This window comes from Gigantopelta aegis, chromosome 15 (genome assembly GCF_016097555.1).
Source record: "Gigantopelta aegis isolate Gae_Host chromosome 15, Gae_host_genome, whole genome shotgun sequence".
NCBI classification, from domain to species: domain Eukaryota; kingdom Metazoa; phylum Mollusca; class Gastropoda; order Neomphalida; family Peltospiridae; genus Gigantopelta; species Gigantopelta aegis.
In genome coordinates, this window is record NC_054713.1 from 36,271,268 (window position 1) to 36,296,747 (window position 25,480).

General features: G+C 38.5%; 2 protein-coding genes across 2 annotated transcripts in view; one reads left to right on the forward strand and one right to left on the reverse strand.

The window, feature by feature from the left end:
• Positions 1-2,671, reverse strand: part of LOC121389797 (neuralized-like protein 4) — a 45,009-nt gene extending 42,338 nt beyond the window's left edge. The window contains exons 1-2 of the mRNA XM_041521447.1: positions 2,501-2,671; positions 1,228-1,443 (exon numbers count right to left, since the gene is read on the reverse strand). Of these exons, the coding sequence (XP_041377381.1) occupies positions 1,228-1,443; positions 2,501-2,671 (387 nt within the window). The remainder of the gene's footprint in view (positions 1-1,227; positions 1,444-2,500) is intronic.
• Positions 2,672-2,960: 289 nt separating this feature from the next.
• Positions 2,961-15,835, forward strand: LOC121389798 (inhibitor of growth protein 5-like). The gene is made up of 8 exons (XM_041521448.1): positions 2,961-2,997; positions 3,665-3,813; positions 4,385-4,523; positions 8,599-8,765; positions 10,915-11,020; positions 11,750-11,834; positions 12,715-12,865; positions 13,924-15,835. The coding sequence occupies exons 1-8, from the start codon at positions 2,961-2,963 to the stop codon at positions 14,023-14,025; spliced, it is 936 nt and encodes a 311-aa protein (XP_041377382.1). The 3' UTR covers positions 14,026-15,835.
• Positions 15,836-25,480: the final 9,645 nt, after the last annotated feature.

Consider the following 25,480-nt stretch of genomic DNA (forward strand, 5'->3'; position numbering starts at 1 on the left):
TGTACCCACTCAACGTGGTTTTTGTTAAAAATTAATCCAGTAGTCTAAAGGTTAAAAACACTAACATGTGAGGGTGGGGGGCAACTGCAACAACTGACCCATTAAAAAATCACTAGCCGTCGGGCATGACAATAGTAGTTATTTACTAGCCCAACAATGAATATCACTAGCCATGAGAGTGGAGCTACCATAATCTAGAAGAAATAAGAAGAAATGTTTTTTATTTAACGACACATGACATGGTTATATGGCATCAAACATATAGTTATAGACCACACAGATAATGAGAGAGAAAACCCGCTGTTGCCACTTCATGGGCTACTCTTTTCGATTAGCAGCAAGGGATTTTTTATATACACCATCCCACAGACAGGGTAGTACATACCACAGCCTTTGATATACCAGTCGTGGTGCACTGGCTGGAACGAGAAATAGCCCAATGAGCTCACCGACAGGGATCGATCTCAGACCGACCGTGCATCGAGCGAGCGCTTAACCACTGGGCTACGTCCCGCCCCTGCCATAATCTAGAAGCCCTGACTACAGTCCAATACTTGTTTAGACCAATATTCTTAAATTGTCAATGTAATATCTGTACAAGTTCAGGGCCACATATAGCCTAAAATAAATAGGGTCGCTGAACTAGGGCACAGTAATAGAGGATATTCGGAATTCATTGAAAAACATCCTAGGTCATACGACCGTCACACAAAAATATGGGAGATAACTATCATGTCTTTATGCATTTGGCAATTATCGGCTAGCAAATAAACTGACAAAGTTACTTTATTATGGATGTCCGATATCATTGTATACATCCTAGATGTTCGAATAGTTGGAAATTGTAATTGTTAAAGGAGCACTTACGACTACCATACGATGGCATTGTGGAGCGGCTGTAAAGTCAGTATAATATCAACCCGGTCCCCCCCCCCACACACCCGTTTATTATTTTTAGTTAGGGTTAGGGCTAGGGTTTGGGTTAGAGCAACGGGAGGGGGGGACCGGGCAGATATTTTTCCATAAAGTCATTACAATTAACCTTAGCTACAATTCTTTAGTGGAACAGGACCCTGGAGTGTGTTAGCTGCAAACCATGATGTGAAAAAAATTAGAGGGAGTGCTCACCTAACATAGAATATGGAGCGTCAAGACTCATTACCATACTGATACCATATTAATTATTATGTTAAGGATCGCTAAAACAATTATAAATTATGTGTTCACCTGAGATGTTCTCATGACACCAACTTGGTCGTTCTCCGACAACTGGTCAAGATCACAGCCATACTCCTCGATCATTGAATGCCCGTCTTTGAGTATTGAGCTTCCCGACATCACCCATGTTCCTTCGCGGAAACCCGTCGCACTAATCGGGAAGTTTAGATTGTTTGGATTGCAGGTTGTCACCCCAATCTCAATAGATCCACTCCATGAATTAACCTGAAAATCAAGTTGGGAATCGAATGAGCCAGCACAAACAGATCAATTAAATATGCATGTAAATAAAACAAAAATAATTGTGCAGCAAAATATCCAACTGTTACCCACTATTGTCCGGGTGAGTTCTTTTTTGATCCCGCTTTATACATATATGCATGTATCAATATAATGGGGAGGGGCAACATACAGAAATCTTTCCAATTATTGGCATGAGTTTGACCCGTAACCCCCTTTCAATGGTTAAGGTTAGCAGGGATAGCTCTGGGTAAGAAAAACATTTCACCAAATTGTCTATTAAAATTCAAAAATTGCAAAAATCAAGTTATTTTCTGAAAAATGTCAATTATTACATGAAATTGTTTCACCAAATGAAAATAAAATGTGCCAACTACATTTAAAATTCGCAGTTGGCGAATCTGGCGAGTGCCAGAGCCCTGGTTAGTTTTTAGTTTTAGTCTTTAGAGCCTTGATATAGAGGGGTAAGGGTCGAACTCTTTCCCAATTATTATTGGTAATATGGTAAAAAGGTTATGTATATTTTGTGCAACTTTAGCCAAAACAATGACAATTACAATGTGTGTGTGTGCGTGTGTGCAGGGGTGTAGGCTGGGGTGTTCGACGACCCCCCCCCCCCCCCCCCCCCCCAAGTAAATGGTAAGCCTTCAGAACTAAAATATACAGATTTATACATATGGAGTTTCTGGAGGAGCAAAAACAAAATAGAAAAAGGGTCCACTTGGTTCATATTCATACACACACACCCCGTCCAGATCATGCTACGCCCCTGGTGTGCAAGTTGGGGGAGGGAGGCGGGTGGGGTGGGGGCGGGAGTAGCTCAGTGGGTAATCCGAGTTACGTAATTTTAGGCCTCCATGGTCCGGAAGAAGAGGTCTCAGTTAATCGGGTATTTAAAAACAAGGGTACAAAAGGAAAAGAAGACAAATTTTGCGTTACATGGTTGTTGAATAGCCCCCTCCCCTAAAGACAAATGGTTTTGCCCGTGTAGGCCTGACGAACTCCGTTTCTCAAACTGACGACGGTTATGAAATAAAATTACTTTTTTGTCAATTCGGACTTCAAAAATTTGACCATCTTTTAAAGGATCTGCACCAAGAATAACCCCGTTGTTAAATTCTTGAGTCGGGTGATTTCGTTTAGCAGTGCGATTGTCATTAGACAGGGTTACAAGTGTTCCCGTTCGGCTGTGAAACTGCGGTAACGCAGCCATTTTCCTAACTGACAACTGGTGTCCTTGATATTGTTACGCCAAGCAGGTCAAAACCTCGATTATCACAATGACACCATTCGGAGAACATCGGTTAATTTCGTTATGTCATTATAAAAATCATTCGGAATACTTCGATTAACATCGTGGAATGGGCCGAGGAGTTCCGAGCGCCTAATAATAATATTAAAAATGGGTGGTCTCGTTCATTCATATTCAGCCGAAGTATTCCGACTTTGGAAGCTGTAACCTTGACCTTTAAGATTCAGTAGCGACAGAGAAAAAAATTAAAATGGCGACGGCAATGTATTTGGAGCATTATCTTGACAGTAAGACGGCGTTCACCTCAGTCTTGCAACGACAATGAATAGTTATTGATTGACATCAGATATAATTAACTGTGGAGCAGATGACTCTTTCATTTTTTGTAATATGCAGAATAAGACTTTTTGAGCGTCTACAGGCTCTTTAACTTCAGAATGTTTTGGCGCAATTTAATTGTCAAAGTTGACAGACATGTGATAGCCTTGGGTGTAATATTTGTTAACAGTGATACAATTTCTGAAGTCAGTGATTAAAGTGAAAAGAAAAATAGAGAAGAAAACCAACAAATACTTAATACAACATTAGCATTGTAACAGTTAAATAATTTCCCTCACTTTTCTTTTTTTTTGTAAACAAAATCAAAGTAAAAATCAGACTATCCAAATGAAAATTCACAAATTATATATTTAAGTGGAAAAGATTTTTGTTGCCCACCAAAACAAAACAAACTTATAAACATATTACAGGGGTTGAATTTCAATTGGTTGTAGGCACACACACAGATAATAAACAAAAATTAGGGCACCAAGCCTACTGCAAACTTTTTCTTCAAAAGAAGGGCACGGTCTTACTTTCTATCAAGTTTATCAGACAAAAATTATTTCACCTTATGGCCTTGGACTCTTTGTTGGATACAGATGTACTTACTTGACCCATTCATTTATCTTGAAGAACTTCAAGAAGATCCTCTACCTCAGTGTGAACACTGTCCGTGTACTCTGACAGTTCGCCACATTTTGGTGGAGTGCCATCATCTCAAACATTCGTCGAAAGTCTGCTCAAGTTTCCAAGTTATTAGCAGTATTAAGAAGTCTGAAGTCGTAGCAATATTTTGGACCTAATCCGATTTAAAAAATTGCTGTAGAAAAAATGGGGCCTGCTGGTAATAAGAGAAGATAGGGTGAATGTGAGGTTTAGGACAGTGTGGAAAATTAGGACCTCTGAAATGTATTTTAGAGCATTATAACATTAAATTATAACAGAATCATGAACTCAATGAAAAATTAGCAAATCTCAAAATACTGAAAATCTGGCATTGATAATTGTTATTCACTATAATGACTATTTAGTAAAGCATTAACAATATATCTGACAAACACAAAATAGCTGAAAAGAAGCGAGAGATGAGGGCCTTGTGTATGGAATTTAATTTTATTTAGATGAAATTAGCATGTGAAACTTAACTGGCATGCATTTAAAGCCAAGTATACCGAAAATACCACTCGGTATCGGTATTGTATCAATGCCGAATGCCTTACCGATACCGAGGTAAATCACCCTCAAAATACCGATACCTATACCAAACCTGAATGCCGCCTAGCTCTAGATATGATTATTTACAAGTATTAATCATATATCAATCGGCTTCACTTATTTTAAAACTTTACGAAGTACCGTAGTGCTCATGCTGATTTTTACGGTATTCCTTGTTCTAAATGTTCATTTGTTATTTTTACAGGTCTTGAAACACTTCCATCAGAATTGCAAAGAAACTTTAACCTGATGAGGGATCTCGATTCACGTTCACAAGGTCAGATTAATAGTTTTTTCTTGCCCACTGGACTAAAATTCCAACCCTCGGGACAAAATGTTTTTTGTAAGGGCCTTGGTAAACCTCACGAAAGACGTTTTGTCCCTCAGTTGGAATGGCTGTATCTACACATCACAGCCGTGATTGATTCTATCATTCTGCAATGAGTACTTAGGGATTTATCCAGGATGTTTTTCCAGGGTCCCATGTCTGAAGCATTTTGGAAAATTAGCGCAAGTCAATCATACTTGGGACATGTTTTCAGGCCACTGAATGATGCAGTACACCATTGTTAAATCCTGCCTGTGGGAAGTGCAAATAAAAGATCCCTTGCTGCTTGTTGTAAAACAGTAGCTTATGTGGCGACAGCGGATTTCCTCTAAAAAAAAAACCAAGTGTGCACCGAACAGCGACCTGTATCGTATTCGTATTCGCGGTTGCTTGAACCGAATACACGCGAATATTATAATGTAACTGCATGTCGTATGTTTAAGCATACGCCAGTCACGCTATTTGAATTGAAATTCAACAGCAATTATTTTATATGAAATGCAGACATGTAGGCTTACAATATATACTATTAAGACCATCATGACAATTATTAGACTGGAGTCTGGACCACTGTTTCGCAAGTCTAAAATTGAACATACGTAGAATGTTTAGTGACAGTCTAGTTCAGACTTCGGCTGTTTCCGCTGCATTCGCACGGAAATGAGGTCAGTGTTCTCGAACTTTCTGTGGCGTCCCATTTAATAACGTCCGAACTAGTAGGCATCGCTGATGCCCCTGCAAAATTTAAGTCAGTTGTATGGAAATATTTCGGTTTTCCCAAATATAAAAATGGCGAGACAACAATTGTAAAAGAGACAAGTACTGTATGCAGACAGTGTCAACACGTCATACGGTTTGTTGCCTACATGTATGTTTTTTCCTAAAACACGATAATGTCTCTGATGCTTGTGGAATTATTTTACTGTCCCAAATAAAATAATGATACATGGATCACACGATCAACATGGGGGGGGGGGGGGGTCGATGGGTTCGACCGAACCCCCCCTGAAAGCGTTTTTTTTATAATTTAATATATCTGACATTATTATATTTACTCAACATAGAAATATATGCCCAATATCTCTGCAATCTATTTTGCAACCCCCCCCCCTTTTCAAAACTCAACATAGAAATATATGCCCAATATCTCTGCAATCTATTTTGGAACCCCCCTTTTCAAAATCCTATGTACGCCCATGATCAATTATGATAACATATATTGTATATGTGTCCCCACAAAACGAACCACCTTTCTGCCGAAAATCATGTGTACAATTCCCGCTGTGCCAGACATGTTTTATGTTCCTAATGAGCCACACCCGAAACCTGTTGTTGCTGAACGGCCAGCTGGTGAACCTTCATAAAAGAAAACTGCTCTTGATTCCTTTTTTGGAGATGTTTTTGTCACCAAAGTAGAAAGTGGGACAAAACCCAGGTTACTTGTCATCAAGGATGAAGTGACACAGTACAAAGCAGAAGATCCCATCGGGTTAAACGACTGTCCCCTAGAGTGGTGGAAACAGCATGCAATTTTCTATCCATACCAGAGCAGAGCAGTGTTGCCAAACATTTTCTGTGCGTCCCAGCAACAAGTGTGCCAAGTGAGAGAGTGTTTAGCACTGCTGGCGATGTTGTAACTGCGCAAAGAGCTGCACTTTCAGGCGAACATGTTGATATGCTAGTCTTTGATTAAAGAATATACCCTTTTTCTTGACATTTGTACTTATTCACTGTTCAGTTTATTTTGTATTTTGATGTTTTAAGCACAGAGAACTGCACTTTAATTTGAATAAATAAATATATATATATATATACTCTTCAAAAAAAGAAACGCAAAAGGGTACAAATGGGTTATAACTCCGATTTTATGTTTCCTACCGGTTCATGCTTTGTGAATATAAGGTCATTGCATGTCCCAAACACATTCCCACGGTTACATTCGATAAAACGCAGCTACTGTACAATAAAGTTCCAAAATGTGAATATTCGCAATAATGCAGCCACGTGCAAACCATGTCACCACTGCACGTGCGTTGTCTGCACGTGCAACATGAACACCGACAGTATAAAAGTGCAGGGTGTGCTTGTCTGGCCTCTGTATCTGGCCGACAGTTGACAATCCAGGACATGCCACGTCTCAGTGAACCGCAGAGAAACAATGCCATCGGCCGACTAGACGCAGGCGAATCCAGAACGGCCGTTGCCAGGGCATTCCATGTGTCCCCAAGCACCATCTCCAGACTGTGGGACCGTTACCAGCAACATGGATCAGCACGTGACCTCCCTAGATCCGGTCGACCACGGGTCACTACCCCCGGGCAGGACCGCTACATCCGGGTACGCCACCTTCGGGAACGATTGACTACTGCCACCTCCACAGCCGCAGCAATACCAGGTTTGCGCAGGATATCCGACCAGACCGTACGGAACCGCCTACGTGAGGTAGGAATTCGTGCCAGACGTCCAGTTCGAGGTGTCATCTTAACACCACAACACCGTCGACTCCGACTGCAGTGGTGCCAGATTCATCGACAATGGCCTCAACTGCGATGGAGACAGGTGTGGTTCAGTGACGAGTCCCGATTTCTGCTCCGACGTCATGATGGAAGATGTCGCGTGTATAGGCGTCGTGGTGAACGTTATGCGGCAAACTGCGTGCAGGAAGTGGACAGATTCGGCGGGGGTAGTGTCATGGTGTGGGCAGCCATCTCACACACTGGCAGAACTGACCTGGTCCACGTGCAGGGCAACCTGAATGCACAGGGCTACATTGACCAGATCCTCCAGCCACACATCGTTCCAGTTATGGCCAACGCCAACGCAGTGTTCCAACATGACAACGCCAGGCCTCACACAGCACGTCTCACAACGGCTTTCCTACAGAACAACAACATTAATGTCCTTCCTTGGCCATCGACATCACCGGATTTGAACCCAATTGAGAATCTATGGGACGAGTTGGACCGACGCCTCCGACAGCGACAACCACAGCCCCAGACCCTGCCCGAGCTGGCAGCAGCCTTGCAGGCCGAGTGGGCCACCATCCCCCGGGACGTCATCCGTACTCTGGTTGCTTCAATGGGCAGGCGGTGCCAGGCAGTTGTCAACACACGCGGAGGCCACACCCGGTATTGACTCCAGATGACCTTGACCTTGGTGGTGTGTCCTATCACTTACTCACAATGGACTAGAGTGAATTGTGAACAATCCTGCAACATTTGGTAATTATCGGACTCACCATTCAATAATTAAATCAATTCTCCAAATGTTACGACAATGTGGTTTTGCGTTTCTTCTTTTGAAGAGTATATATATATGTGGAAAAGATAAACTGTGTACATGCAACTAAATAAGTAAATGCATCATAATACCATGTTTTAATTATTATTTGTGAATTTCTGACTTGTCAGAACGTTTTTGCCTACATGCATTGTATTCATGAATAAATAGTTGTATTCGTCACCTTATATTCGTGATACGTATCGTATTCGCCACCCTGTGTATTCATTACACCACTAGTGTCAGAATGACCATATGTTTAACGTCCAATAGCCGATGATAAGATAAAAAATCAATGTGCTCTAGTGGCGTCGTTAAATAAAACAAACTTTACTTTTTTACACCATTGTTAAATTAATTTATTTGAACAGACTTAATTCAGTATGTTGGGAATTTTAAGTGCCACATTCTTTTAGGACTTACAGAATGCCAGGATAAATCTTTGTTACTTTTGTGGGTGTTTTTTTTTTTTTATACAAGTAGAGAAATTTAATCTGGAAAGAGCTGGGCTGGAATTGGATTAACCAACAGTTAAAGTTGCAAGATCTGCATATGTATAAACGTGTCTGAAAGTCAAATGTTTAAAAATTAAAATCAAATCTTTATACTGTGTGTTTTTCATATTTACAGAATACAGAAAAAAGAAACCAGTATTTAAAATACTTTATATGTTGCTTTCAAGATTCAAGCAAAAAGAATAATAAAAACACTGAATAAAATGTATTGAATATTTTTTTTAAAACAGATCTGATGAAGCAAATAGATAAGATGGCTTCCGAATACTTGGGCAACTGTCGAAATATGGTTCCCCATAAACGAACTGATCATCTCGATTCCATACAGAAGATGTTTACGAAAAGCAAAGAATTCGGAGACGATAAAGTTCAGCTAGCCATGCAGACATACGAACTGGTAAGCTTTTAAATCATGCACTCATATTTAATCATCAGTGGACCCATTCTCTGATTGTGTTTTTCTCGTCCCAACCAGTGCCCCATGACTGTTATATCAAAGGCTGTGATGTGTGGGAAAGTGCTTATAAAATATCTCTTGCTGCTAATAGAAAAATGGAACAAGTTTTCTCCAAGACTGTCAAAAAATGACCAAATGTTTGACATCCAATAGCTGGGGGCGGGACGGAGCTCAGTGGTAAAGCACTCGCTTGATGCGCAGTAGGCTTGGGATCGATCCCCATCAGTGGGCCCATGGGGCTATTTCTTGCTCCAGCCAGTGCACCACGACTTGTACATCAAAGGCTGTGGTATGTGCTATCCTGTCTATGGGATGGTGCATATAAAAGATCCCTTGCTGCTAATCGAAAAGAGTAGCCCATGAAGTGGCGACAGCAGGTTTCCTCCCTCAATATCTGTGTGGTCCTTAACCATATGTCCGACGCCATATAACCGTAAATAAAATGTGTTGAGTGCGTCGTTAAATAAAACTTTTCCTTCCTTCCAATAGGTGATGATTAAAAAGTCAATGTGCTCCATCTGTAGTCTTTAACACAGGGTTTCTGCCAGAGGGTAAATGGGGTATGGTGCCGTACCCAAATTGTTTTGCAGATTTTATATTTTTAAGTTGACCTTTTGACAAAATTAATAACTCTTTATCATTACTGTGTGATTTTCTTAACCCTAACCCTAAAATTAACCAATATTCTTTCTGTCGACTGTAGTTGCATTCGCACACACATTGTAAATATTCAGTTCCATGGCACTGTACCCAAAAATTTCTTCCTGGCAGAAACAACGACAGTTATCCATCACTCTAAATTAAAATTACCAGTCTGCACATGTACCCGTATGTTGGAGCAAGATTAATTGTGGCCAGAATGGTCTCAATTGGAAATCACTGTCATACCAATATTAGTTAATGACTGACTTAATGTACTGCAGGGTTTGAACTTAAGCATCTGTTACCTATAGCAATTTTGAAATGTTTTTATTTTCAGTTGCCATGGGAACCACACAAAAATTGTAGTGTTGGGTAAAAATCCCTGTGTCACATCTTAACAATCTGGCTTCCAGAAAATGTATGGTTTATTGGGGCTATCTCAAATACAATTTTAATTAACCTTCCGACTACTGCAGGCGAGATATTTCGCCTGACGTCACACCAGTCGACATATTGTACTCTGTATGCAGTGGTATTCCCCAAGTAATATTTCCCGCCGTTTTTCACACGACACTCGCCGGAAACAATTATATCACAGTAAACTGTTTCCTGTATTTTTAGTTTTTTGTTTTTCAATGGAAAATACCTTTAATAAAAAAAAAAATCTGGTCAGAAAACCACTTGTTGGGAATAATGGACATAAATATTGGACAGTGGCCACAAATGCCTGTAAATAAACATGACTTTTGATTTTTTGCCTAATTTTAATAACATTAACTGATCTAAAATATCATAAAAATAAATAATACTTTCCGATTCAAATATGAACTTTATTTTATGTATTTATAAAACATTGAAGTGAATATATGTGAGTAAAAATTATAAATTTGTACCCACTCAACATTGTTTTTTGTCAAAAATTAATCCAGTAGAATAAAGGTTAATAAACTTTGAAAATAAGGTTCCTTCTGATTTTGAAAAACTTGAAGTAGGTTTAAACAAAACAAACTTTAACTTTAACATCACCACGTTATGCAGGGCACATTTTGTTTTCAGAATTTTTATTAGCAGCATTTGTAGTCAATTGAAAATTGATTAGCACCTACTACTTTATGTTTTAAAATTGTGTAGCGATATCTGAGACTTGCGTAGTAAATCGTGACGCAGGTTTTCTAGAATTGTTATTAAATCCACTAGCAATAGTAGCTATTTACTAGCCCAACATTGAATATCACTAGCCATGGGAGTGGGGCTACTATAATCTAGAAGCCCTGCGTGATGCGATACTGAAGAAAATGTTCACAGGGATTTATCATGTCTGATGAGATTGGGAAAATTAATGTGAGAGTGTGTGTGTGTGAAGGGGCTTATGTTCGAACCCACAGAACCCCTGGATAAATCTGTGGTTCCTTGTTATGACAAGTTTTATTTTATTTTTCTTCTTTAGGTTGACAAACATATACGAAAGCTTGATGCTGACCTGGCTAGGTTTGAGGCAGATCTGAAAGAGAAAAGTTTATCACAGCAAAAAGAAAGCTCTGATGGCAAAAAAAGTAAGATTTTATTTTAGTTTACAGTGTGGTATTTTTTTTTCCATTTCATTTCAACTTATTTTTGTGCTTATTTCCATTAAAGTTCAAGCACACTGTCCTAGGCACACACCTCGGCTATATGGGTTGTCTGTCCAGGACAGTGGGTTAGTTGTTAGTGAGAGAGAAGAGGGTGTAGTACCTCACACCTACCCACTGAGTCGTTAAAACATGCTCTGGGTGGGAGCCAGTACTGGGCTGTGGACCCTGTACCTACCAGCCTTATGTCCAATGGCTTAACCACGATGCCACCGATGTCGGTAGTGTGATGTTAATCCTACACGTTAAAACAAGGGAGATAACTTGAACTTGTCTCTTGTGAAACATTAAATCTATCCCTTATCTTAGTGTATGAGATTAATGTGGATGGTAGAGAAATAAATCATATTATACTGTCCTCCATATTAACATAAATGAAAAAAAGAAGAAGAAAAAGGTTTTCTGGGTAAATGGGTTAATGCCATCTACCCCATCTGTGGTGAATAATGTAAAACATGGGGTCTTTCAAAGTTAGTTTTAATTTATGATGTCATGGGCTGACAGAAAATGACAGTTGATTATTTACATATTTTTTGTTTTGACTTTTTAAACAAGCTTATTGATTAGAACGGTCTTGAGATGTAAACGTATTGTTACTGTTTCAGCATTCATAAAATGTAATTATCGATAAATTAATATTAAATAATGTTGCAGACAAGGAGAAGAAGAAGCGGAAATCCATGAAGGAAGAGTTTGAAGATGAAATACCCAAGAAAAAGAAGAAAAAAGGACAGCCATTGTAAGTAGTATTATCAGTGTATGTAATAATAATAATAATTAGGCTGTGAAATATATAGAGGATAATAAACAAGTACTTATTAACAAATATATGTCACAAGTGAAATATTTTTCACTTTTCACGAGCTTCAATGAGTGACAAATGAAAATTGTTTCATGAGGGACATAAATTCGATAATAACTGGTACCGAGTTTGTTATTCTATTTATTACCCCAGAAGGGGCGAGACGTAGCCCAGTGGTACAGCGCTCGCTCGATGTGCGGTCAGTGTGGGATCGATCCCTGTCGGTGGGCCCAGTGGGCTATTTCTCGTTCCAGCCAGTGCACCACGACTAGTATATTAAAGGCCGTGGTATGTGCTACCCTGTGTGATATGGTGCATATAAAAGATCCCTTGCTGCTAACTGAAAAGAGAAGTGGCGACAGCGGGTTTCCTCTCTCAACATCTGTGTGGTCCTTAACCATATGTCTGATGCCATATAACCCTAAATAAAATGTGTTGAGTGCATTGTTAAATAAAACAGTTCCTTCTTTTTTAAATTACTTTTATATTTTTTGGTGTAAAATTCATGATCCACCGTATATGTAGCACTATATTGCCATGAAAACGCGTCTCTGGCGATCTTTATTTATTTTCCAAGCAGCATATCGATCCCATTTTGGAGCTTGGCTCATTTGCCTTTGACAAACTCAACATGCCCTTTTAAAAAATGTCTGACCACCCCTTTACAAAATCCCAAATCTGCCCTTGTCAGCAAGCCTTTTTCTTAAAGGCGTACATTTTCTTCTGAACTGATACATTTTATGGTTTATATATGATTTTAGTTTTCACTGTATTCACCACGTTTTGTAGTTTTTTTTCTTTCTTTTGTAAAATTCAGACCGGAAGAAGAAACACCGCCCTTGCCATCACTGCTATCAATAGCTCATCCGTCAGATGTCCTTGACATGCCAGTCGATCCTAACGAGCCCACGTATTGTTTGTGTCACCAGGTGTCCTACGGTGAAATGATAGGTTGTGATAATCCTGACGTAAGTGTTGAAAAAATCTACTCTGTCCGCCATCTTTCCTTACCCCCAGCCCCCATACTGTTTATATCGTCAGGGGTGGGGTGGGGGTGATATGTTGTGATAATCCTGACGTAAGTGTTGGCACAAACTGATATACTATAAACCCCTTTTCTTAACCCCTCCTTTTTTACCCCTCCGCCCCTGTATTGCTTATGTCGTCAGGTTTCATATGGAGAAAATACTGACAAAAACTGTTGAACAAACTGATAAACTGATATAGAGCCCTTACCCCCACCTTTTCCACCCTCCCCAGCCCCATACTGTTAATAAAACATAACATCCTGACCTACGTATTAAAAGAAATTAGTATCCCCTTCCCATCCTTTATCCCCCAGTACTGTTTATGTCACCAGGAGTTCTACAATTATTGAAAAAGAAATGGTATACCCCTCCCATTCATCTCACTACCTCCCCCACCCTTCGCATACTGTTTGTGTTATGTTCTTTTTCTCTGATGAACAGTTCACAGAAACTACTTTCTCCAATGTCATTTTCAGCTTTTAAGTTTTTCATATTTTAAGACGTTTTAAATATTTAATAATAACAAGACGAGCAGTAATTAGTGTCAAAATAATAAAATGTTATTAGATTATGTTAATGATTGTAGAAACAGCTTTGACAATTTTAGAAAACAAAATCATTTAAAAAGACGAAGGGGCAGGACGTAGCCCAGTGATAAAGCGCTTGCAGATGCACATTCGGTTTAGGATCGATCCCCGTCGGTGGACCCATTGGTATATGCTATCCTGTCTGTTGGATGGTGCATGTAAAAGATCCCTAGCTACTAATGGAAAAATGTAGCAGGTATCCTCACTAAGATGTTTGACATCCAATAACCAATGATTAATAAATCAATGTGCTCTAGCGGTGTCGTCAAACAAAAACAAACTTTAAAAAGACTAACAATTTGGTTTGTATCTTAAACAGAATTCAGAGAACATTTAACACAAGTAACTTAATTGTGCTTGCTTGTCAACAAATATTTGTTCATAAATTTTCATACTATACATCTCTTACAGTGTCCTATTGAATGGTTTCATTTTGCCTGTGTCGGGCTGACCACCAAACCGAAAGGTAAGTGGTACTGTCCACGGTGTCAAGAAGAACGCAAGAAGAAATGAAATGTTCCACACTTCACAATGATAACATACGACAAGAAACACTTTTGTTTCGGACTTCACAAAGAGAAATTGCTCCAGCGACCACATTTGTTTCAGACTTTATAAGACAAAAACAACAAAGAAGCAAGATAAACATTTGTTTTAGCTACAGAGAAATTACTCCAGAAACAACAACACTTGTTTTCGAACTTTGCAAGAAAAAAGAAAACGAGAAACACTTGTTTCAGATTCACAAAGAAAAATTGCTTCAAGGACAACACTTGTTCCAGATGTTAAAGAAAAAAAAAACTCCACAGCAAAAACACTTGTTTTAACTACAGATAGAAATTACTCCAGAAATGACGGACTTTCCAAGAAAAAAACAAGACAAACACTTGTTTTAGACTTGAAAGAAAACACTTCAAAGACAACACTTGTTATGGACTTCACAAGAAGATAACACTTGCCATGAAACAGCTTTTTGAGATCACAGAAGACAAGAAGAACTCGACTTGATAAATAGAAACTATACCGAAGACGACAAAACACTTGTTACAGACTACAAGAAAAATAACATGATATGAAGCACTCATTTCAGACTTTACAAGGAGGCAGGAGATGGGAACACTGCTTCATTGAAAACTACAAGAAGAAGCAGTAGAAATTAAACACTGGTTTTTTTCTCACATGACCTCTGACCTATATGCCTGAAACCTTAGTGGTATAGGGGCATGTTAAAAGGTACTCTCTCTCTCTGACCTATGGCACTTCCTCCTTTTTGAGTGAGTGAACTGATCTCAACAGCCAAACAAATGGCTAAAATCTTGCAATAAATTCTGGTTACCATTTTCTAATCATGTGATAGCTACTTCCTTCTAGGAATAGGGGAAAAGTACTATAGGTCAGAGGTTGGGTTAAATATGCTTAAAAAAAGAAAACGACCCATTAAAAAAAAAAATTGATTTAGATTACAAGATTGTGTATTTGTCAGCTCCTTGTTTCTGAGTATCCTAGTGTGATTTCGGGATAAGGCCAGTCTTAAAAATAGGATTATTTGCTGAAACATGACTGGAATAATTTCAGCTATTGTGCTTTTTTTTTTGTCACTCGAAAATTGTTTTGAATTTCCTATCTTGTTTTAATCTTAATCATGACTTTTTATTATTATAAAACTGCTTTAAAAGTTTGTTCTTTTGAAAATTAAATTGATGAAAGTTAATTTTAAGCAAATCTGTTGAAACATAACCTGTAGTAATAGAACCGTAAGAGGTTCAATATCCCATCAACAATAGAATAAAACTCCCTGCAGAAATTGTAAGTCATGTTACAGCAAATCAGATTGTTTTTAAGATGGACTAGAATTCCATAGCTTGTCTAGTGTGCTGTGCCAATGCTTTGTTAACCCAGTCAGTGGGTATTCGACTTGTTTTGAGATCAAAATATTTTTGATTATTTTGTCTGTGTATGGTTAATTTTATTTTACTCCATCAACAAAGTTCACTGCAGTGAAAGTGACAGAAAAATAGGTAGTTATGTCATTATAAGAGAATACATATTTTGTTTCATGACACTTCAGCACAGTTTAAACTATGGCCGTTGCTGGTTTTTGTTAAGAGATAGTTTGTGTAGTAGCAGCAGTTTTCTTCTCTCTTGACCAGGGGCAGGCTTTAGCTCAGTAGGTAGAGTGCTCATCTGATGTTCTTGGGTCTTAGGATCGAACCACCTCAGTGGAATCTTTATTTAATTTTTTTTCATCCCCATGACTGGTGTATCAAAGGCTGTAATATGTGTTGTCGTGCCTGTGGGAAAGAGCATTAAAAAAAAAAAATCCCTTGCTTTTTTGACATTCGTTAGCTGATGATTAATAAATCAATGTGCTCTAATGGTGATGTTTAAAAAAAACCTGACCACTAACCTTTCCTTTCCTCCCCAACCCCACCCCCCAAAAAAAACCCCAACCATTAACCTTTCCTTTTCTCCCCAACCCCACCCCCCCCAAAAAAAAAACCCCAACCACTAATCTTTCCTTTCCTCCCCAACCCCACCCCTCAAAAAAAACCCAACCGCTAACCTTTCATTTCCTCCCCAACCCTACCCCCCCCCAAAAAAAAAAACCCCGACCACTAACCTTTCCTTTCCTCCCCAACCCCACCCCCCAAGAAAACCCCGACCACTAACCTTTCCTTTCCTCCCCAACCCCACCCCCCTCAAAAAAAAACAAAAAAAACCTTTTTCTCTGAGACCCATGTGTCAGAATTATCAAATGGCCAATGATTAATAAATCCATTTGATGATGTTAAGACAAATTTTATTTTACTCCGTCAACAAAGTTTGAAAATAACCATAACGGATATCAAATAGTGGTAGTTTAAAATGTGCCGAGGTGTCGTTGAACATTAACATAGCCAGGATTTTATATCGGGGTGAGATCAAAATACTGTCATATCAGCCAGTTTTTGCCAGTCAACATCACAAGCTGGGATATTCTTTTTGCGTGTCAGATGAGCAATTATTTTAATTCATACTGTCTGAGTCATGATATTTGGTGTCAGGCAGGGGCCTAATTCACTAAACTCTTGCAACTTTGCGATCTCACAGTGCAATGCTAAAAGGGCTAGCTCTGGGTGAACACAAAATGTTGTCAAATTATTTCGCCAACTCAAAATAAAAAATTCGCCAATTGTTTTCAAAATTCGCCAGTTGGCGAGTGCCAGAGCTAGCCCTGGGTGAATTTATTATGTGATATACTCAACAAAATTAATTAAGGGTTTGTAGATGTTTTCACCATCTTTTTTGATATATGGTCAAAATACATTTGTTTTTGGTTTTACTAAGCAGAATGTATATAACACTTGTCAGAATTTACTCGGTCAATGCTTAGAAATAATCTGCAGTGAAAACTTGCTAAAATACTGTAACGCTAGTAGCAAAAACTGACCAAAAGTCTATTGGGTTTTAATTCATTTTATTGAGTATAAATTTTTTTTTTAAATTAATTTTATCTCTTTCTGTCCTGGACAGGAGATCTGGCACAAATTAGAACTCGTGCCCAGGATGGACGTGGCTGAACCTTTAGTGGGTTATGGGCACGTTGATAAAGTTTTCCTTTCTATTTCTTAATTGCATTTTCTTTTTTTTTCTTTCTTTTTTTATATTTGGATATAAAAATATGTTTTGTGTACTGTAAGTTAGGCAGATTCAATTATTTTTCTAATTGTCTGTTCTCTGTAGCTTAGCTGGGAGAGTTCTGTTGGATGGTGTGTAAATCAGGGCTTAGCTGGGAGAGTTCTGTTGGATGGTGTGTAAATCAGGGCTTAGCTGGGAGGGTTCTGTTGGATGGTGTGTAAATCAGGGCTTAGCTGGGAGGGTTCTGTTGGATGGTGTGTAAATCAGGGCTTAGCTGGGAGAGTTCTGTTGGATGGTGTGTAAATCAGGGCTTAGCTGGGAGGGTTCTGTTGGATGGTGTGTAAATCAGGGCTTAGCTGGGAGGGTTCTGTTGGATGGTGTGTAAATCAGGGCTTAGCTGGGAGGGTTCTGTTGGATGGTGTGTAAATCAGGGCTTAGCTGGGAGGGTTCTGTTGGATGGTGTGTAAATCAGGGCTTAGCTGGGAGGGTTCTGTTGGATGGTGTGTAAATCAGGGCTTAGCTGGGAGGGTTCTGTTGGATGGTGTGTAAATCAGGGCTTAGCTGGGAGAGTTCTGTTGGATGGTGTGTAAATCAGGGCTTAGCTGGGAGGGTTCTGTTGGATGGTGTGTAAATCAGGGCTTAGCTGGGAGGGTTCTGTTGGATGGTGTGTAAATCAGGGCTTAGCTGGGAGGGTTCTGTTGGATGGTGTGTAAATCAGGGCTTAGCTGGGAGGGTTCTGTTGGATGGTGTGTAAATCAGGGCTTAGCTGGGAGGGTTCTGTTGGATGGTGTGTAAATCAGGGCTTAGCTGGGAGGGTTCTGTTGGATGGTGTGTAAATCAGGGCTTAGCTGGGAGGGTTCTGTTGGATGGTGTGTAAATCAGGGCTTCTACAATGTTTAAAATCTACTAGCCATGGGATCAGTGATTTTCAATGTTTACTAGCCACGATTAAAAATTCACTAGCCCTACTTTACTTTAAGTTAATACAATTTTACTAATAGTAATAATGTCACCTACAGAGGGAGATAGAGCTTAAAAACACTAAGAATTTAGGGGGTGGGGGTAGGATATTCATATTTACTAAATATACTTAAATGCAGCATTTGACAACTTTTTTTCACTAGCCGTCGGGCATGGCAATGGTAGTTATTTACTAGCCCTATATTGAATATCACTAGCCATGGGAGTGGGGCTACCATAATCTAGAAGCCCTGTGTAAATATTATTATTATTGTAGGCTTGATGTTTGACACAAGGGATGCTGTGATCAGTTGTTTGTTTTTAAAGATTGGAGATTTATTTTTATACGAAACGGGAGGACAACAATCTTCATGGAAATCCATGTACACAAGTGATAAGTTAATAATTGTGTTCAGTTTTTATGTGTTCACTACTTAAAAAGAATTCTTCATTTATTTACTTTATTATTTGGAAAAAAAGGTAGACATTTTTGTTTTAATGCTGAAGACAATCTAGCTATCTTTTTAAACAAATATGAACTGATTTTAAGATTTCAATTTTTTTTTCTTCTTTATTGAGAGGTGTTGGGTGTGTTCCTCTTTCTTTTTCTCTATTTTACTACATTCGTCTTTTGTTTATTCTGATGTATACAAGCAGTCACACAGAGAAAAGGTTAATTTTGTGTAACTTGTACCAAACAAAACACTTTGAGGATTTTGTTATATTCTGTTGTGCCGAATTACGACTGAAATGAAAGGTCATCATTTGATTTGAGACAGTTTTCATAAGTTAGTTATGATACGGTAAAATATACATTGCTAACTTGTCTACAAGTTTATTACACATTAACCCGTACACTGTTAGTTGAGATAGTTCTTTGGGAGATAAGGTTAGCAACATAACTCATTTATGAATATTCTATTAGGATCTTTTCCTCTTTTTTTTCAAACCGATGTGATGGTTAATGTCTTAAGCAAGTGCTTATTTCAGTTTACTAATTTATTTGTTTTATGCCGAATGAAGTACATACTATATATAATTATTGGAATCGTGTACTGCGTATACAAAGTCTTGATGTATAATGTGTACAAAGTTAAGTATGTAACACTGTATAAAGTGTTTATGTAAGAAATATTTATATCACTTGATATAACTTGACTTTACCTTGGTGCATGGGTATTTGTATTTACTTTGTAACAAGTTGTTGCTCGTTTTACTTTGTAACAAGTTGTTTATTTTGTTTATTTCCACATTGGGTACTAGCTTTGTGACATATGGATGCTTTGTTTAATTTGTAACAAATTATTGCGTTGTGTATTTTGCAACAAAAAAAAGGTTGCTTAGTGAAAATAGATCATCAGATCGATAGAAGCAAAATTATCAATTTTCGATTATAATTCATTTTTATAAGATAACTAATTGGGGTTTTTAATTCAAGTGATAGCTTACATAATAAAGGTTGTAATGTGGAAAATATTTTTCCTGGGGGATGTTAACATGATATGAAATGGAGGGTTGTGTAATATCTTATATAGACGCACTGTTTCATTTAAGGTTTTACCCAGAGTTATCAAGGGACTGAATATAATATAGCAGGGGGTAGGGTGAGTCGGCACTGACAGCCCTAAATCTGATACTGATATCACAATATGCTCACCTCACCCCTACAGTTCAAAATGCAAATTAATAATTGTCCTAATTCAAATTAGAGGTCGTTTACTATTATTAACTTTTTTATGTGCATACAAAACAACCTAGGGTGGAGTGGGGGTAGTCAGGGGATTTGTGTCGGACTTGTAAAATTATGTAACGCAATCTCAAAATATCTTGTGGACATGTTTTCCGATTCTGGTGGAATCCTTAAAACAAAATCCTTGTAATTCATTGTCTGATTCATATTCAGCAGTTTGTAACAATATACAGGGGATGTGAAAGCTACGCGGAAATGCGTTTTTCCATTTCGTCTAAAAAAAGAAAACAAACAAAAACAACAATGCAAAAACTAAAAAACAAAAGTAGTATCGTGCAATCGCAAGTAGTATTCACGCGTAGTCCATTCCCATGGCAGGATTTCGTCAGCTTCGCTGCGATTGGCCAGTTTTGTCCAATCCAGTATATGCTATTTAAAAGCTTTTGTTTGACTTGGGAAGAAAGAAGGTGAGCAGTAAGCTTGTTTGTTCCAGCCCCTCTCACATCCCTGTATATAGGATATATTATCTTGCTTGTCAGTCATTCCATCTCATCATTCATTCATCCATCCATCCATCTCATCATTCATTCATCCATCTCATCATTCATTCATCCATCTCATCATTCATTCATCCATCTCATCATTCATTCATCCATCCATCCATCTCATCATTCATTCATCCATCTCATCATTCATTCATCCATCCATTCATCCATCCATCTCATCATTCATTCATCCATCTCATCATTCATTCATTCATCCACCCATTTATTCATCCATCCATCCATTCATTTGTCTGTCCTAGTCAGCTGCTTTTAATCATGTTAGTATTTTAAATGTTTTTTTTTAAAAATCTATTTCTCAGTTAATTTGAAATCATGTTTCATTAACTATCATAACAATATAGCTAAGCAAAAATTAACATCCTTTAAAAAAAATTATTGGCCACAAGTTTTACTGTTTTGGTTTTGCTCAATATATGGTATTTCCAATGTCCTAAAAATAAAATGTAAAATTTATTAGTCCTCTTCTGGTCCAACTGTAAGGGAGATATAGGTTTCGTCCCCATTCTTCTGTAACTGTTTGACTTGATTGAGTCACATATAGTTTTCTGGACCTTTTTTTTCACATTGCCTTCAGATTTTGTATATAGTTTTATCATGTACTATTACAAGTCAAGTTTAACTTTCATGATGATTTACCCTCATGGCCCTTGAATTTAGGAGATAAGAAATATTTTTGAGCTTGTTGGTAGGGGACATGTATTGGTTTTCGCAGTACTCAGAATGCTTGTTTTGTCATGAAATTATATTCTGTTGAGGTTCAAGCACAATCCCGAGTTTACCTCCGCTAACAAGGAAGGAAGGAAATGGTTTATTTAATGATGCACTCAACACATTTTATTGACGGACATATGGTTAAGGACCACACAGATATTGATGGAGAAAACCCGCTGTCGCCACTTCATGGGCTACTCTTTTCGATTAGCAGCAAGGGATCTTTTATATATGCACCATCCCATAGACAGGATAGCACCAGATGTACCAGTCGTGGTGCAGTGGCTGGAGCAAGAAATAGCCCAATGGACCCACTGATGGGGATCGATCACAAACTGACTGCACATCAAGCGAGCGCTTTACCACTAGGCTACGTCCCGCCCCTCGTCTAACAAAGACTGTCGATCCAGTACAGTGAGTTAATGGTTGCTTGTCGCGTGTTAGTGAGAGAGAAATCTCTATAGTGGTCTCACACCTCCACCATTGACCATTAAAACTCACTCTTGATAGGTACTGGTACTGAGAATGTGAACCCAATACTTACAGCTTTAAGGCCAATGGCATGGCCAATATGTTAAATACTGGTAGGTTGTCGCAAGGTAAATTAAAGTATTGATAATATCTAGTTAATGATGTCGGGATATCTGCTTTATCCTGTGACGGTAAGAATGGGGGAAATTCCACGAGGCTCTGCTGAGCGAAATTTCTCATTCGGCCTGAACAGGATAAAGCAGATATCTGACGTCATTAACTAGTTATTATCTTTATCCTGCAGACCATAAAAATTACGGGAAAAAGCTAATATTTCTTGTTATTTCAGGCACATTGTATGATGACCTAGAGGTCAGATGAGCGATTTTGTAAAGTAGCTATGCGTGCGACGTCACAGGAGTAATGTCAAAAGTCGTATCCTTCTAGTAGCAGGGTATGACTTTGCTTTATCCGTTATCATATTCTGTCAATAGAAACGGTGGTTGCAGGATAAAAACGATTTATATTATAGGGCAGTATTAAATTACCTGTTTGTTAGGTCTGTTACTTAACTTGAGGGTTTGCTTCAACCAAGTTGAGTCGAACCTGTATGAAATGGCACTGTTAATATGAACCCTGTTCAATACGACTTGTACTCCATGGCGTTGTGTACAGTGTTAATTTGATAGTTTAATAATTTGACAACACCTTAATTAGATAAAAAAAAATCACCCTTTGGGGTAGACATTAATGTACTTAATTTTGAATGTAGTAACTGGTCGTTTGATTTTGTATGGCAAACCTTTTTAAATATTAATTTTAAAATGTTCAGTTTTTAATTCATGATATAGAAATTATGTGCATGGAATAGCAAAAGAAAATGTATAATGTGATAATCAGAATTTGTTATATATTTATAGACTAGTATATCAAACATTGTGGTATGTGTTATCACGTTTATGGAAAAATGCTAATACATACACACCAAAAACTACTCTATAAGCGATGTTAATGTTTTTGTGACTAATATCAAGGTAGCTCAGTCTGGCATGTATATTTGCCATGTTAGTTTGTGGGCAGAATTTATGCTTAAGGACTTTAAAATGATCAGCATACAAAGTGTAAAAGTGTGTGTATGGGCAAGGGTGGGAGGTGGGTAATGACAGTGTTTACTTTTAAAGTGAATGGAAAAAAAGAAGAAATTATCCCATGTAAAATCAACATTTTTAATGTACATTTCTAGGAGGGAGAAGAAATATGTACACTCATTACACTTGTGAAAAGTTGATTATTAAAAAAAAAAAATCAATAATTAAAAACTCTACAGCAATCGGGCAATTGAAGAGGTTGGATCGTTGCACTTGATACAGATATGATGTTAATAGTGACTGAAATTTGGTTTATAATACTATGTATTCCCTAATTTCTTTCTCTTGGTTTAGTATGAAACTGCAATACAAGTGTGTTAGGGTTAGGTAACTTATCGGTTATGAAAACTTAATTTGAATAACTGAACAAAGGGTTACCTATAGTCTTACTATAGTCCATCCCACAGAGAACGTCTTTTTTCATTCTATGGAATTTACTGAAAGTTATTTATTTCAGAGCCGATTGTTATCTAAATTGCACACAAAAATGGTATTTTTTTTGTTTTTTCCTAAACACTTACTTTTCTTGTTATGTGAAACCAAACTGAAATTATTTCCAAAAAACATTTTTGTAGGAGGATGGGATGGACTATAGGTAAATAATCATGTGTACAGACTTCTGGTTATCTAAGATTTTTGAAATATTGTACCCTGCTTTATAATAGAACGGAATTCTTTTCATATTTTGTCATATGTAAATTAGAAGTCGCAGGAGAAATATTTGTGTTTTTCTTTCCTTTCTTTTTTTCCCCACCTCCATTTTATTTGTCCTCATTCAGGTCACATGTGAAAATCACCTTTGATCATTGATAATCTTTGTTTTTACTGTAATTATGTACATAAGAAATAGTTTTAGATCTAAAATCATGCATCACTATTGTTAATTTTATCATTTCATCCACTGTTATTTTATTTGTAAAAATCTTGTTGAAATTTGTAAATAAAACTTGTTGAAAGTCTTCAGTTGCAGCATGCTTGCAACACAAATAAACAAGGCACAATATTTTTTGTTGTTGTTTATCTCTTATTTGTAAGGGCGAGATTTAGCTCAGTCTGTTGAATGCTCGCTTGAGGTGTTTGCGTCGCAGGATCGAACCTCCTCTGTGGATCCATTGAACTGATTGAGTTTCTTTCTCGTTCCAACCAGTGCACCACAACTGGTCAACGGTCGTGGTATGTGGTTTCCTGTCTGTGGGAAAGTGCATATGAAAGATCCCTGCTGCATTAGGAAAAATGTATCGGGTGTCCTCCGATGACTGTGTCAGAATTACCAAATGTTTGACATGCAGTAGCCAATGATTAATCAATTGCTCTATTTGTGTCGTTAAACAAAATAAACTTTTGACTTTTATTTGTGAATATTAATTTCGTTTCAAATATATAGGTGTACTTTACAAGAATAATATAGAGCCAACTGCACACAGCTGTCTGCTGAGCAAAAGATTACTCAAAACTTTTTGTTCAACTGATGCCTTGTGTGCGATTTTGCAGTTTTGTTTTGCCTTGCATGGCCGTGAGGAAAATATCTGTCATGCTTAATATGGTAGCACATACCACGGCCTTTAATATACCAATCATGGTGCACTAGTTGGAACAAGAAATAGCCCAATGGGCCCTCCAGCAGGGATCGAATCTTGGATCGACTACATGTTAGATGACCACTTTACGACTTTGTATTTAAAGTTTATTTCTTTGATTTAACCAAACCGGGGGGGGGGGGGGGGGGGCAAAACTGGCGGCTCAACCGCCAGAGGCGGTCCCTTCTGCGTCGCCGCCCCCGGCTCGGCCCAAGACGAAAGGACCAGCTCATCCGGACCCGCCGTCAACACCGAGGGATGCTCTCAATGCGCCGATGTGCGAGACGCCCGCAGACAGACCTCCATCTCCCTCTACGCCACCACCTACACGTAACTGGCCACTGTCACCAGTCTTGCCAGTTCGGAAGGCGGTGGTCCGGGCAGGAGCCGTTGCGAAGAGGAAGGCCGTCGCTCAGCCGAGCGACCAGCCTGACAAGGCAAGACCTCCACCTTCACAGGCACCGTCCCCCTCCGACTCGGAAGCCGTCTGGAAAGTTCAGATCGGGAAAATCAGGTCCGGCTTCCTGAAGTTCGTGCAGGGGGACACCTCGGATCCGGCATCACTGATGGGCGGACTAGTGGAACTAGAGCTGAAAAAACTGCCTGATGGAAGCGCTTACGAGCTACACACCATCAAGTCAACAGCCGGCAAGACGGGGTTGGTACTAACTCAGCGCCGAGAAGGAGTCTACCGACAAGCGGTCCTAGTTAGAGAGATGGATAGCCACACCATCCACAGGATCGTCAAGGCCCTTTTCGGCAACGACTACCGGAGTGTTATAACCATCCTCGCCGACCAGAGATGGAAGCACTTCATCCCCGCCTTTGCCGGGTTCTCCGCTCATCAGTTCGCCGTAGGCCAACCTCCACACCCTAACGGCCTTAACGAGGCCACTCACGTGGACATATAGATTGGACTTTAAACATTTAGACCTTCGTTCAAAATTTTATGTCGAAATTACTTTTCTTTTAAATATTATTAAATAGTCCGATCCTCTCTTCTTTCTCTTATTTATTTTTGGACTGTCCTTCTAAAATGCTCCAAATTATATAAATATTCGGCCGAGCAGTCAATTCTTTTTATTTTTGGCTTGTAATTTTTTTTTATTGTTATTATTTTTTTTTAAATTATTCTATTAACCTTTTTACTAATTGCTATTTTCAAAATTCTGCCCATTTTCAACACTAACAAAGATGGCAGCGTCAGCGTCCGGCGGTTAATTTTTG

Bases quoted from the DNA above. Each gene is read 5' to 3' on its own strand.
- LOC121389798 (XM_041521448.1), top strand. From the start codon at position 2,961: ATGGCGACGGCAATGTATTTGGAGCATTATCTTGACA. The intron at 2,998-3,664 runs GTAAGACGGCGT...TTTATCTTGAAG, and splicing joins TTTGGAGCATTATCTTGACA to AACTTCAAGAAGATCCTCTA. The intron at 12,866-13,923 runs GTAAGTGTTGAA...CATCTCTTACAG, and splicing joins TAGGTTGTGATAATCCTGAC to TGTCCTATTGAATGGTTTCA.